Below are 15,587 nucleotides of genomic sequence, written 5' to 3' on the forward strand. Positions count from 1 at the left end.
GTGGGGGGACACGGCTGTCACCCCCCCATCCACTCCCAGACCTTTGGAGTGAGCTGGGTTAGAGACTGCAGCCCCTGGGGCAGAGCTCGACTGGTGTGGGTTCAGGGGTGGGGGAGGGGACGGGCCCCTCACTTGTTTGTCTGTAATTTCAACTGTGGCAGAGGCAGGAGCGGCATGGGAAGTATGGGAAGGCCAAGCATGTCACAGGTCAGCCACGGAGCAAGGCCCACCTACTCTGCCCCCAAAGCCACTGGCCACAGGGAAGCAACATGGCGGAGAATCCTGTTTGGTGCCAGTCTGATCCGGCTGCCCTCAGAGGTCACGCGGCCGCCTGCTTTGTCTGCGGGCATCACCTCACATCACCCCGATCATCACCCCAAAGCCCCCAGCACCTGACAGCCAAACACCCCCTGGAAGCAGACCCCAGCCGCCTTTCCTCAGGACCAGACCCCGGCACTGTCCAGCCCAAAACCGTGAGGTCTTTGCTCTGGGCAGTGTGCCAGGCGCTGGGGATAAAGGTCTGTTAGGATGCACACACGCCCCCAGTGTCTCTCACCTACAACTACACCCAATTATAGCTCTCAGTCTGACTGTGCTCACATCGATATTCATTAGACCAGCAGGAAAAACAAAAAGAAAAAAAAGTCAAGCTGGACGAGAACCCACAGGGCTGCAGTACCCCCAAACGCCCACTAGGAGTCGGAACGAAATTGCCGCGAACTGGGCTCAGCCTGCATCTCTCAGGCAGCCACCCAGGGCGACCCAGGGATGGTCCCTTTGACCAGTGTGACCCCCAGATGTGTCCCTTTGCCCAGGGAGACCCCAGGATGGTCCCTTTGACCAGGGCGACCCCAGGATGTGTCCCTTTGGTCAGGGTAACCCCAGGATGGTCCCTTTGGCTAGGGTGACCCCAAGATGGTCTCTCTGACCCAGAGCAAGTTTTCTGTGTCTGTTGCTAGATTTCCAACAAGGAAGCTGGAGCGAGGGGGTCTTAAGGCCAATGAAGTTCTCGTATTGAGGGAGGATAATTCGGATCCTGTGGGATGCCCAGGCAGCACCAGAGCTCTTTGGCCACTGCAGCTGTTGTTACTGCTACCCTAATGCAGGGCCGCCACTGTGAGCTGGCCCCTGGAACCCGCCGGGGGACCCACAGCCAGGCTGAGGCTCACTTTTGCAGGGGTCTCCTGCCTCCGGCTCAGGGCCAGGCAACAGTCGGCCCCCTAAACATCTGAAGAGAGTGGACGCACTAAGGGGTGGCGTGAGATGCGGGGGGCGGGGCAATTTGGGGAAGGACGTCAGTGTACTGCGGTCACCCACACAGGTGAGGTCAAGGCTGCTCCGCGAGCAGGGAGGACGAGGCCACAGAGCCCGTGATCCGAGGGGACTGAGCCGCCCTTACCCTTTCTCCAGGGTCACCCACTTGGCCAGTGGGACCCATCGTTCCTGGAGGTCCTGGGAGACCCTAGAATTAGAAACAAAATCAGGCAGAGTTAAAGATGCAGCCACAGGGCGGTTCCCGCCTGGCCAGGAGAGGGTTCGAGAAAGTGCCGGTCCCAGGGCGTTTACCCCTCTTTTCCATCTGGGAGCTTTAAGGTGTCTCCCTCCACCCCCGAGTGCCTCCCACAAGTCACGGGAAATAAAATGGGACACTCACCGCGGGGCCTTCGGGGCCGGGAGGCCCCTCCAGGAGCATGCCCTGGAAGAGACAGGGAGAGCGTCTGAGACCCCAGGACCCCTTCCCTCCATCCCCAGACCCCGAGTGGGCCCGGCCCCTAGCAGACCCCCGCCCTGAGGAAGCCCTCCATGCTGGGTGGACCAGAGGACCACAGTCTCGGCCTCTGGGTCTGCACCCTCCGTCCTGGGAGGGGTCCCCAGCCTCTGGAATGGGGGCCACGGTGACCGTCCTTTGAGCGTCTCCAGGGGAGCCACAAGCCAGACAGCAACCAACAGGCTTCCCTCAAGAACAGCTTCCAGAGGAGTGAGGGGTCCCAGGACTCCCCGGCCACGCCTCTGGCCCTCCTGTGCCCAGGGGGCAGTGCCCAGGCAGGCCCTGGTGACGGCGGCCTGAGGGAGCAGCGGACCCCAGGACCAGGGCCCAGTGAGGGTGGAGAGACGACCACCCGGTGGATTCAGGGGGGACAAGAGGAAAGGGCGCCGCAGGCTGAGGTCCCCGCCTAGAGAACCTTTAGGACCAACTGCTCAGACAAGCCACGCTGGGGTCTCCACCCCCTCCTCCCTCCACATGGGAAACACAGCCAAGTCCACTGGACACTCAGCTCTCCTCCTCTTCTAGCCCCTCACCCGGCGGAGCCGAGGTCCACGCTGCCTCTGGCCCCCAGGCCTCACTGTCTTTCCCCCCCAGATGGGGACAAGGCCTCCTGCCCCCTGTCAGCCTGGGCCCTGGAGTCGGCATGGGCAGCGGAGGGGAGAGCAGGTTTCAGGTCCCTGCGGACAGAACTCCCGGCCCGGGGGCTCCGGCTCTCGGGCCTCGGCTTCAGCCACCTTCCCAGCGCAGGCCTCCTCTCCACGCCTGTCCGGTCAACACCAAGGTCAGGCAGGCCCCAGCGTCCTCTGTGTTCCATGCCCACTTCAGGGGTCAGAGGCAACGCGTGGCCTTCCAGGGAGGGAAGGACCTCTGGCCCCTGCAAGGGTCTGCATGCTGAGAACACCGTGGTGGATCGTTTCTGGGGGTCCTGGGACCCAGTGGGTTCTGTCCGGCCTGGCTGGGCAGGCTTCAGCCTCACGTGGGGCGCCTGGCTGCCGTGGACCCCTCCTCCCAGTGAATTCCTGTGACGGCCGAGACAGCGGTGAGAGGGCTGGACACACTTGGCCCGCAGTGGCAGACCTGCCTCCTGTTTCCCCGGAACAGAGCAGGCTTGGGCTGCTTCTCAATGCTGCTGTGCCCTGGGCTTTTCTTTGAAAGTGAACAGTCCTCTTGTGAAACCCGGAATTGCCTCCTAGGAGTAAGAGGGTGTGCCCAGGACAGGCACCAGGTCAGCACAGGTGTCGGACACCCCCCAGTGCGGGGCACCCAGGCCAGGGGCTGCAGGTCCCCTCCAAGCCCCTCACCCTCCCCACCGGGGCTGCCCAGTCGCTGGGAGGATGCACCCGGTGTTTACACAGATGTGCACTCAGGGAGACATGTGTACACGAGATGCGCACAGAGAGTTCATCCAAATGACGTCATCGGTCCCACTCTCCTGTTTCCTCCTCTGACAAAGGCAGCTGAGGAGAATCAGAACTGAGCGAGGGTTAAGAGAGAAACCCCTGGCTGCCGTGGACCCTGCAGGACTGCAGCTGTCTTCCCAGACACATGACCGCTGCTCTCAGGGAGTGGGGGCCACGGTGGGTGGGCTCTCACGGGAGGATCATTCCAGGTCGGCCCGGGAAGGGCCAGAGGCCGCTGGATGGACGAGCCCAGTGGAGGGGTGCCGGCGCTTTCCCAGGTACAGTGAAGGGATGGACCCCTGGCCACCACCCCAACGAGAAGTGCTCCCAAGAGATGGGAAGCCATGGCCTTCCTTCACTGGCCCCGCTCCACACCCCACCAGGGTGGAAGGTCTCAGCCTCAGCTGAGAACTCGAAACAATCCTTCACGGGGGCCCATTCATCAGCTACATAGCACAGACCAAGAAAACCTTCCTTAAGCCACAGTGGAAGGCAGACATGCCTGTTGCGGGCCTTTACCAGATGACACAGGACGTTGAATCTGGAGATGCCTGGTCCCTGAGGTCCCAGGGCAGCCAGGAGCACCAGATCTGTTGACCTGAATCCGCTCGGCTGAGGGACTCCTGTCCTGTCAAGGAGCCACTGGTGCTGCTGACCCCTGACAGAGGGTACCAGGTCTGAGTGGGAAATAGCCCCGGTGTCCCTGGGATGGATGGATGGATGGAAAGAGAAGGAGCCGGTTCCCAGAGCCCCAGGCACACTGAGCCACGCTCCCCAGGAGGAGGTCGCCGGGGCAGGCTGGGGAGAGCACACAGCCACCCAGCCTTCACGGGCCGTGACGCCTGCGCGGCCGAGGCAAGACCACGTCGGCGGTCGTCCAGGACTCGGCCATCTGTTTATAGGGAGCTAAGGCTCTGAGGACATCTGGTGATGCTCCAGGTTGAGAAATTCCAACGGTTTCCACGATGTCTCCAGGGAGACCGGCCTCGGCCCCTCGGACACTCCGAACAGGCTGGGGGCTGGGCGGGAGCAAACGCTGGGGCCAGAGGGGAGGGCATCCTTCCCTAACTGCATCCAGATGGCTCACTTCTCCCCGAACAAAGATGAAATGCACTTTCTGGAGACATGCTATTTGTGCTGGACCGCTTCTATTTTCTCAGCCTGCTCCCCCGGCCCACCCTCGCCGCTGGAGCCTGGTGGAGCCTGGCAACGGGACACCTCATCCACTCTCACCCCCCTCCACCTGGACCTGGGATGCTACGGCTCTCACACAGGGGCAGCCCGGTCTGGGGGACGTGTGAACAGGAAGCTCGTCCTGACCGAGGTGCCGGCCAGGCCTTTCCAGAGCCAGGACCAAACCCAGGGCTCCACAGAGCCTGGCCCCTGCCTGCCCGAGGGTTCCACTCTTCCCAGGCAAGATGCCCCTTTCACCAAAGCGATGGGGACACCACGGAAGGCACCCGAGGCAGCGGCAAGTCCACCGGGGACCAAGGCCATCTGGACCGTGGTCTGCACACAGCTGGACCACAGGGAAGTCACGCGGGGTGTGGTCCACCTTCTGACACAGCCCCTCAAGGACTGGAGCGGGTTCCCAGCAGCCCCGTGTCTTGAGGTGGCACCACTGGCCGCACTGCTCTTCCCCGAGGGTCGCCTTCCTCCCTGAGTCTGGACGTGGTGTGAGGATTTTACATGTCGCCGAGCAAGGGACCACCTGGTGCTGATGTCCCCCTTTGGCCCCTCTGCCCACTTCCTCTGCATCCCCATCTTTCGGCCCCAGACAAGCCCTGACTCCCTTGGACCCTTGGAGAGCACCGGAAAAGGAATGTTCTCAGCCCGAGAACAGGATGTGTGTGCCCAGTGGCCACAGCCCAGTGGGAGCGGATGCGCCCATCCCTGGGACAGGTGTGGGGGGCGGGGCAGGGAGCACAGAGCAGGACAGTCATCTAGTGCCCCCGTCCTGATGCCCCAGCCATGGGCTTCAGGTGCCTCTAAGGGGGATGAGGTTCCAGAAGAACCTTCCCAGTCCCACGGGAGGATGGGGGTCACCTCGGTTCTCCGTCCCAGAAGCCCCAAGACCGGAAGCGCCCTGGAGCCTCCAGGTCGGGCAACCAAGTCCTGGCAGTAGAGAAAGCTGGAGCCTGGCCCCAGCCTCATGACCCGTCGAGTGCAGGACGCTGGTCTCCTCCCTCTGGCTCTTGGAGGATGTGGCAGGGGTGGACCTTGGCAGCCAGCCCCTCCCCACTCTTAGAGCTGCTTCCCAGCCCGTGACGCCATGCCCACCACGTGCAGCTGCAGGGCACCCCGCCCCCACCTGGCTGATCACCTGGCACCTCGCCCGCCCCGGCTCAGGGCCTGGACCTCGGCAGCCCAAAGGCCACAGGGTGGACCCTGGTGCTCCCGGCCAGGCACGGCTCCCTGAGGGCAGAGGACACGCCAACACAGAGTGGGGCCCCCGCCAACACCCACCGACCCACGAGGTGCACGTGGGACCTCTTGCCTATGATCCCAAGGTTAAGACGTTCTCAACAGTCATTTTGTTTAACTCGCCCCCAGCCTGGCACGGTGCAGTCTCACTCAGTGGGAGCTTCGGTGCAGAGCTGTTTTATTAAATCCCCTCGGCGTGGCTGACGACCAGGCTTCCCTGTTTCACCAGCTGCAGCCACATGGCTGCACGGCCCGCGCGGAGAGCTGGGTCCGTGGCTAACGCTCCCGGCCCCAGACCGGCCGCTCCTGGCCCACACTCAGCCTGCTAAGCCCCTCTGCCCTCCAGGGGAGCTCCCTCCTTCCCAGAAGCCGAGTCTTTTTATCAAGGAGAAATCGACACACAGTGATGTGCCCGGATCTTAAGCGTGTGGCACAAAGGGTCCTGGCCCATTCGAATCCCAGGTAGCCACAACCTCATTCGAGGTCCGGAACCTTACCCCTGCCCAGGCGCTTTTCGAAGCAGCGTGTGGCATCCACGAGGTCACGCAGCTCCTCGTGGTAGCCCCAGGCATAGAGGCGCAGGGGTCCCGCAGGTCCAGCCACGTCCTGCCTAACCCGCCACGTGCCCCAAGCTTCGACCCGCCACCCCGCCGGTTCCGGGGAGACAATAAGAACGTGTCTTACTGGTTCGATGATGGCAGGTTCTCCCTTTTGACCCTTCTCGCCCCGTGGTCCGATCTGGGGTTTGTAAGATGCGGAGGGAGGAGAGGGAGAACAGGAAGAAGGTACAGATTACACCAAATCCATCCGGCTGATGAAGCAGGGGGTCCCCCCGCAAGGGCCCAGGGAGGCACCCTCCCTAGCCACTCACCCCTTCGTAGACGGTGTCCTGGTTGGCGGGCATGCCCGGCCCGATCTCCGACGGGGAGACGGTGGGGTCGTAGTAAGGGTCGTAGTAGTTCTCGTCCAGGTTCTTGATGGTTTCTTCTGTGAACTCTCCCTCCAAGTCGTCCATCCCCTCCTCCGGAGGCGGATCCGGCTGAGAGGGAAGGCGGCAGGGGTCACCCAGAGGAAGCCAGGTAACGGACACGCACAGGCCCCCAGCCCCGGGACTCCAAGCACCGTGGCATCCGAGGTCACAGAACACGGGTAGCCTGGGGTTTCACTTGTTGGGAGTCATCGTCTCCCTCTCACGACGGGGAAACTCACCCCAAAGCCCCCAAGACCCCGTGGCAAATCAGGGCTGCAGAAGGACGGGCACACGGCACCAGGCTGCACCGTGTACTTGGGGAACCTGGGGCCGCCAGGCCCAGGGTCTCGGGGTAACATGCCCCTAATCCCATGCCCGCTGCCAGAGGGGTCTGGACCCATCAGAACCCCGTGTGTGTGCTCTGTGGCCGTCAAGAATTCAGCATCACACGATGGTTGTTTTTAAGCATTCCCTATGGACCATGGGCTGAGCTCAACTCCTCTCCAATCCGAAGACGTGGCAAGAACCTCAAGAGGCGGGCAACACTGGTGTCAGGTTGTAAATGAGATCACTGATTTTGAGACAGGGGATATCACTTTCCAAGGTCACTGGCAGAGATTTCAAGTCCGGTCTGTGTGATGGGAAAGCCCATGGTCCTACCCGGCCTCACGTCTGGTCTGCTCGTCCAGACCCCCAGCTCATATACCTGTCTGGCCTGCCCCCACCCGGGCCACAGACAGGAACACTGCCTGTAAACACGCATGTCCTCTTCCATCTCCACCGAACCCCAAGAGACCTGGAGGGCGGGGCTCATTCCACCCATTTTGCCAATGAAAAACTGACAACGCTGAGATCCACCCAGCAAGTCGGTGACTGCAAACTCAGCGGGCATCCTCGGCGATCATTTAAAACGGCCTGGCTGCAAAGGGCGGCAGGGCCAGGTGTGGTGGGCAGGGGGAGGGTAGCTGCCCCAGGACAGCAAGGTGAGGAGTAGAGAAGGAAGAGCCCGGGGTCCGGCCCCCTCCCCTGGACCAAGCCCACTCGCCGGGAAGGCAATTACGTTAGAGGCATTGGCGGTGAGGACCGTGCTGGTGGGAACTTCGGCCCGGGCGCCCCGGTCGGGGTTCTCGTCAGGGCTCTCGATGCCTTCGCCGTAGTTGAGGTCCTCGTAAGGGGGTGGGGTGTAGTAGTCCTCGCTGGGCACGTAGTCGTAGTCACTGATGCCGGGGTCCTCCTCCTTCCCGGCCCCCTCGCTGGTATCGGGCACCGGAGGGGCTTCCGTGGGGGGCTGGGTCAGCTCCTGGGAGCCGGGCAGAGACACGCAGGGTTGGGGGGGGCGGCCGGCGCAGTGAGGACCGGGTCGGGGGTTTCCTCTGCGGCGTGAGAGGGAGGCTGACCCATCAGCCAACCGGCCCCTGTGGATCGGGGCACCGGGGCCCCCTTGGAAAGGGGGCGACAGCCCAGCCCGGGGGAGTGCTATGCACGACGAAACCCCGCAATCACGCGCTTGGACAGAGTGAACTGTATCTCAAATTTCTTTTAAAAAGTAAGAGAACGGGGAATTCCCTGGCGGTCCAGTGGTCAGGACTCCACGTTCTCACTGCCGAGGGCCTGGGTTCAGTCCCTGGTTGGGGAACTAAGATCCCGCAAGCCACATGGCGACCAAAACAAAAAAAGTAAGCGAACATTCCAGACTCTTAAGAGCCATACAGGCCAGTGTCCCGGCCACCCGTTGGGGAGGGGACTGGATTCCATCACAGGGGTGTCCCCTGCACCACAGAAAGCCCTCTGCCCCACACTCCCCGTGAGGACAAAGCACATACGGTCCCTGGTCCTCCATTTCCCTGCCAAGCTCCCGCCCACCGGCCCTGCTCTCCACGCATCTCCAAACGGCCCCCATGCTCGCCACGGCCCCCCCCCTCCCCCCCACCAACCACGGCCTCCAGGGACCAGCCGCCACCCAGCCAGACCTCGGCCACCTCCGTGGTCTCTCGAGCAGCTTCCACTGGTGTCTTGGTGGGGGTGGGCTCCTTGCCCGCGTCGTCCGTGTCCTCGTAGTAGGGGTACTCGTAGTAATAGGCGTCTCCTTCACCCTCTCCTTCCGGGTACTGAGAGCAAACAGGGCCACGTGAGGAGGGCGTGGGCCCCCCACCCCGAGATGCCAGCCTGCCATCTCCCTCCCTCGTGGGCTCAACTGGGAAGATCGGACCCCAAAAAGCCGTGCCCAGCTCCAGGCACCAACCCCGTGGGCCCTGAAGGGAGTCCTCCCCCTCCATCCCCTGGGGGAGCAGAGCCAGCCCCATGAGGAGTCCAGGGAAGGAAACGGGGACCCCCGGTGGCCTTCAAAGAGAGATGAGCCCTAAGAGGTCCAAATGTTCTGACCCTTTGGCACCTGAGGGCCAGGACAACCAGCCAAACCAAGGGCCCTCCCCGACCTTCACCGAAGGCCCAGGCCTCACGGGAGGGACTTCACAGTGACTGAGATGGTCTCACCCTCAGACCCATTTCTGTATCGGGCATTGGGAGGGTAAGGCGTGGCCAGGAGGCCTCGGCTGCAGGAACCCAGCTGGGAGCACCGTCCACCCTGTTCTCGGGGTGTGAAAGACATGCCTAGCCCCGGACCCCACAGCTTCATGGGCCGCCCCCCTCCTTCTCTTCTGACTGCTCGTGAAAGAAGGGAAGCTCAGAGAAAAAGAGCAAGATTGAATTTTACTTAAAAGAAACAGGAGTCCAATCTGCGCAGGGGCTGGGAGAGGATTTTCATTTGGAAATGGTACAAAGAATTGCAAATCAAATTAACCGAGGTGCTGCTGGGGCGTGAGGGCGGGTGGATGGGAAAGGTTGACCCACAGACACACGGGTCACGGTCAGAGGACAGAGGCGTTGGACATGCTCCTGAAACTCTCGGGCCGAGGCTGCCCCTCAGAGTCGCTGCCGCCCTAGGGGTCAGAGGACCATCATTCTGCTCCGACAGCCCTGAGCCCCTCCTATTTGGCAAGCTCCAGACAGCCCGCCGGGGGCACCTGTGGCGTTTCCGCTCACAGCACCCCACCCAGGTGTTGATCCAGAGGGCGCATGGCTCTCTTCACCCAGAAACTTGCGTGAAAGATTCTTTACCAACATCCGTTTTGACTCAATTGCTTTGGGAGCACAGAACCCTTCGTAAAGTGAGTCAGGAGTCCACCTTGCCCCGGGGATCAAATATAGTCTCACCCAGTGGGTTTACTTAAAACGGGAGTCCCACAGCTTCTGTGTCCCTCCACGCCCACCACCCCCAGACAGCCTGCCCGCGGCTCCCACCAGGACTCACATATTCATCTGGATTGGGGTCCTGAGACTGGGGCTTGTCGGGGACCGCAGTGTCACAGTCAGGGCTGTAGTGCTCGCAGTAATCGTAAGCTGCCCGGTGGTCCGAGACGAAGAGTAGCTGCTGGATGTCTCCCTGGAAAAGGACGAAAGCCCTGAACAGGCAGCACAGACGGCACCCACGTGGGGACCCAGGAGAATTGCCTGACGCCTGAGAGCTTGTCCTCAGGGCCAGACCTCCTCTGGGGAAGCTGCCACCTCCAAGAGCCATTCAAGCGACCTGGCCACCCACGCATTACTGATCCATCCATCCATCCTTCCATCCATCTGTCCACCCAGCCGTCCACCCACCCATCCAGCCAGGCAGCCAGCCAGCCATCCATCCATCATCACCCACCCATCCACCCATCCATCTGCCCATCGATCCATCCATCCACCCACCCATCCATCCACCCAGCCACCCATCCATCCATCCACCCACCCATCCACCCACCCATCCACCACCCACCCACCCACCCATCCACCCATCCATCCATTCACCCACCCATCGATCCATCCATCCATCCACCCACCCATCGATTCATCCATCCATTCACCCACCCATCCATCCATCCATCCATCCACCCATCCATCCATCCATCCATCCATTCACCCAACCCATCCACCCATCCATCCACCCACCCACCCATCCATCCATCCATCCATCCATTCACCCACCCATCCATCCATCCATCCACCCACCCACCCATCCATCCATCCATCCATCCATTCACCTACCCATCCATCCATCCATCCATCCATCCATCCATCCACCCACCCATCCATCCATCCATCCATCCATCCATTCACCTACCCATCCATCCATCCATCCATCCATCCATTCACCCACCCATCCATGCATGGATCATCCATCCATCCATCTACCCATCCACTCATCCATCCATCCACCCATCCATCCATCCATCCATCCATCCATTCACCCACCCATCCATCCATCCATCCATCCATCCACCCACCCAACCATCCATCCATCCATCCATCCATCCACCCACCCATCCATCCATCCATCCATCCATCCATTCACCTACCCATCCATCCATCCATCCACCCATTCATCCATCCATCCATTCACCCATCCATGCATGGATCATCCATCCTTCTCTCCATCCACCCATCCACTCATTCAATAGCCATTATTGAGCACCTACTAAGTGCAAGCTACTGCATCACACATGGCAGATGCACCCATGGCCCAGAAACCACTGCCTAGTGGTGCCCACACCTTTCCTAACACCTTGGGCTTGCCCTGTGCCCCACGGATAAGACCCCATCAGACTGTGTATTCATCAGATTTTCACCGATTCCTCCACCAGCCCCACTGCCCCTTTCTGGCCAGAAGCCTGAGGCCGCCCCTGCCCCTGAGCCTCTGCTCCGCCGCGATCCAGCAAAAGGCACGCACCACTCCCGAAGGGGAGGGCCACGGGCGGCGCAAGAACACGGTGCCCACCTGCACACGTCAGAACCACAGGCCCAGGCAAGGAAGCCGCACCCTCCCTTCCAGTCATTTGGGGAAGGTTCGTGAGGCCCTTCTCTGTGCCAGACCCCAGGAAGAGAGAGATATGGGCCCCCAGGCAGGGGCCAGATGTGGCCTCTCATCGCCGGACCATGGCAGGGCTGGGGTGATGTGTCACCCAAAGTCACTAAGCGCGGGTCCACGGATGGCCTCTGGGATCTGTGAAGCAAGGTGCCGGCCGTGTGCACAGCTCTGGGGACAGGACCCTCGCCCTCCTTGGCTTCCCAAAGGCTCTACGGGTAACCTGACCTAGAGATGGGGTGACAGTCCTGGAGTCCAGCAAAGGCCCATTCCTACCCGATCCCTGAGGCACAGTTCCAAATACGCGGCCTCCCAACCCGGGTTTGAAACCGCCCCGTGACGAGCGAGGACTCGGAACTACCCCCGGCAGCCCGTCTCCACGCAGGGGGCTCGGAGGAGTGGAGCGTGGCCCTCCCACCCCGACGTCCAGCTCTGTCTCCGGCACACAGATGGACCCTCACCGTCAGCGTCTCCGACCGCAGCCTGGCCGCAGTCCCCCGGGGCTCGGTCTGCAGCCCCTCTGCCTTCCTGCCACTGGGAGGAGTGGGCGTGCAGGGTGGGCAGCCTGCCACTGCCACAGCCCTGGGCCCGTAACAGCACGTGGGGCTGTCATGGGGGCGGAGCAGGAGGGGGGCGCCACCCGCCCACACCTCAACACTCCCCGCCCAGCGCCCACCCCCTCTCTCAGCCACCCCCTCTCCATCCCTTTGGACGTCAGAGGCCCCTGGCCCACGTTTTAAACTCTCCAGCAGACAGGAACCATACGACAGGCACAGTGAATCAAAACCACACATTTTAATTAAACAACATGACTTCTAGTTCAAATTTCATCCAATTCAAATAAAGTATTTCTCCCTGTGACTGGCAGCTCAATATCTGAATATATGTTCTCCAAATGCAGTTACTGGAAAAAAGAATAGGCTCGGGGCATTTGGGGGGGCAGCTGTGACCCCGGGCAGGGGCGGGGGGCGCCCCTCGAAGAAGCAGTCAGCACACTCGTCACAGTGGTCTGGCGAAGGGCCTGCCTCCCTGGAAAGCCCAGGTCCCCGGGGGGCGGGCGCGGCCGGTGCATCTCTGTGTCCCTGTATCACAAGGTGTCCGGCCCAGCGCCACGCCTCGCAGGCCCCGCACAGGGCGATGAGCAAGGCCAAGGGCGCGGGCATCCGCTCCCACGAACAGGCCCAGCCGGAGCGGAGGTGCCTCCCACCACTCAGCCCAGGCTCTGGAATGTGCCTGCTGACCCGGCCCCCGGCCAGGCCTGGTTCCCCGCCTGCCCACCCATGCCCCAGATTGCAGCAGTGACCACGTGATCACTCGGGGGCCCTGCCGGCAGAAAGCCCCCTTCATTTCTGGCACCCACCCTCCCCTGCAAACGCCCGTACATGTTGAAAACCATCTTTCCCGCCAAACCTCAAGTGGGTTTTCACACCAAAAAACATGCCTGTTTGTTCTGTGGGCGTGTCCCTCAGAAGGCAGGGGTCTACTGTCCCCCACCCACTACGGAGAAGGGGAAACTGAGGCATGGGTGCGAAGCCCCCCAGAAGCTCTGCACCCGGATCCTCATCCAGAGCTCCCTCCAGCCCACCCCCTACCTCTTCCTGCAACAGGGAGGGGGCTCACATCCCCGGGCACCCCATCAGGGACAGGAGCTTTGGGGCAGGACCCTGGGGTGACAGATGTGGCACTGGCTCTGCCTCTAGGCTCCCAGACGAAGCAGGTGGCTCCCCTGCCCCCAAACCACCCAGCGGTGCCACCTCCCGAGGGCAGGGCAGCGTGGGGAGGGGGCTTCAGGATGCTGCCTCCAGCCCCCCGCAGCAGACCCCACTGAGGACCGGGAGGAGGAGCTGGGACTCAGGGAACAGCTGCCAAACCCACCTTGCACAAGCCAAGGAAACCCCTCCCTGGCCTCACGGGAAACACCAGGTCTGCACAAAGCTAGGGAGGACCTCGGCCCCCCTCGGGGGTTCTGACCGCTCTCACCTGGGGTGGCTGGTCAACGGTTCTGACTAGAGGCAGGCAAAGCACCGATGGGGTGCTGGGGGCACAGGCAGCCCTTGGGGTGCCACGGGGACACTGGGCGGCCCTGGATGAGGTGTCCTGGGGGCACCACACTCAAGCACGCCCTGAAAGCCATGACCTTAACACCCCATAAATACCCTGAGGCATCCAGGGCAGAGGGAAGTCCTGTCTCCCCCCTGCCCCACACCCAGCGGGGGCTCCCGAGGAACCCGGGCCCCTCAGACTCTCTGCCCTCAAGGGCTCGGGGGCAGGGCCTGGGATTTGGGATCCTTAAGGCTCTGGTCATTGCGAGGGGCAGCCAGGCCCGAGAGCGGCCCCTTCAGTCTTCAGACAAGCTCTGATCTTACACTTGTGTCAAAGGCTGCCACCACCCCGCACCCCGAGAGTACCCCTCCTTCCGTCCCCAGTGAGGCCTCAGGAACTCCTCTGCCCCTTCTGGAGCATCCGATCAGAGCCAACCAATTTCTCTCTGCAGCAAGGGGGCATGTGGGCGACTGTCCTGGTGGCCGGCGACCCCAGACAGGACGCAGCCCCTGGGCTCCCCATTTAGCCAAAGGAAACCTGGGGCTCCCCTGCCCTCCTCCACCCTCGGGTGGTCCAGGAGGAGGGCTCTGCCAGAAGTTTGGAAAATCAAAATAGGCCCTGCCATTGAGAGAGGCTGGAAGCCAGAAGTGCCATTATTCGAGCTTGCGCTTTAGGTTGGGGACACTGAACACCTCGCATGCCCCTCCCAGAGACCTCGTCTCCTGCTGTGCTCTGTCTTGTTGAGACCAGAGGCAACTCAGAATCCTTCTCAACACAGGGCTTCCGGCAGCACCACCCAGCAACTTGGAGACGTCGTGCCCCCTGGCTGCCCGCCCCCCGGCTGCCCTAAGCGGGTGCTCGTTGCCCTTCAGACATGCGACGAATGATCACAGCTTGATGACTGTGTTTTGAGAGCATTTTCACGATACCTCGTGGGAGGGGAAACCAAGCTCCAAACTCCAGACCCAGAGGCCCATCACGGAGCCCCTGCCCTGGCAGAGCCTTCCCAGCGGCTGCCGGGGGGAGATGCCGGAGCCCAGCGAGCATCAGCCGGCTGGCCCCCGCTCGCCGTGCCGGCCCTCGCCGACCTCCTGGGACGTCCTGCCTCCTGCCTCCCTGCCCCTCGCAGGTCCCTCGGGACGTGGGGACCTGGAGCTTGGCCTGGCCAGGGCTTCTCAAAAGGGGTTCCATGGAGGGGCCTGGGGTCCTAGCAGGTTTTACACATCAGGCTGCCCCAGAGGAATGTTAGTTAAGAAAGGGTTTACAGGTTTCCTTAGAAAGTCAAAATCCCCGATGTAGTAAAACTGTCTCATTTTACAGATGGAATCTGACGTCAGTGGGGGTGGGTCCCGCCAGCCTCAACAGCAGATCAGCCCCAAGGGCTCCGAGTCCGGGGAACTGTGATGCCGTGACGGGGGTCCAAAGTGTGCCTGGCCACTGCTGGGCGTCCCCCATGCATCTCTCCTGAGCCCCACTGCAACTGCCACTTTACAGATGGGGAAACGGAGGCCGTGGGGTGGAAGAACTTTCCAGAACCAGGAAGGTCCCGCCGTGTATCTCCTCACCCCCCAGCATCTGTGTTGTCTTACACTCGACCAGGGCCTTGGCCCCCTCATCCATGATGCAGCGAGCGCTCACCCAGGGTCCGGTGGCCTCCTGGCTCCCATGGACGACAGGACCCACGATTCACATACGGCCCAGCCCAGAGCGGGCAGCGGACCTACGGAGGGCGCTGGGGGGACACCCGGCGGCTGGGGCTCCGTCTCCTCCTTCAGCAGCAGCCCAGGGCCCGGGGCTGCAGGCGCCCACCCCGCCCCACCTGCCACCCGACGGGATGGCTTTCCGGGCACCCACTGCCCACCGCAAGCCTCTGCCTTTCCCCTTTCCAGCCCACCGCCCCCCGGCCCCTCCATGAGGGAGCTGGACCTCGTTTCTTCCCTCTCATCCCCATGTCACAGATGCACCCACTGAGGCTCAGGGGGTGGTCACTCTCGCAAGGGCACGGAGTGGGGCTCCCTGGAGCCGAGTGTTATGTCCCGCACACACGTCAACCTGCGCTTCCAGCTCCATAAACAACACCAT

General features: G+C 62.2%; 1 protein-coding gene across 1 annotated transcript in view; it reads right to left on the reverse strand.

The window, feature by feature from the left end:
- The window catches only part of COL5A1 (collagen type V alpha 1 chain), a 167,692-nt gene that overhangs the window by 80,484 nt on the left and 71,621 nt on the right, over positions 1–15,587 (reverse strand). The window contains 5 exon segments of the mRNA XM_036854371.1: positions 1,400–1,462; positions 1,655–1,696; positions 6,277–6,330; positions 6,464–6,631; positions 7,623–7,862. Of these exon segments, the coding sequence (XP_036710266.1) occupies positions 1,400–1,462; positions 1,655–1,696; positions 6,277–6,330; positions 6,464–6,631; positions 7,623–7,862 (567 nt within the window).

Source organism: Balaenoptera musculus, chromosome 6, assembly GCF_009873245.2.
Source record: "Balaenoptera musculus isolate JJ_BM4_2016_0621 chromosome 6, mBalMus1.pri.v3, whole genome shotgun sequence".
In the NCBI taxonomy this organism is placed as follows: Eukaryota; Metazoa; Chordata; class Mammalia; order Artiodactyla; family Balaenopteridae; genus Balaenoptera; species Balaenoptera musculus.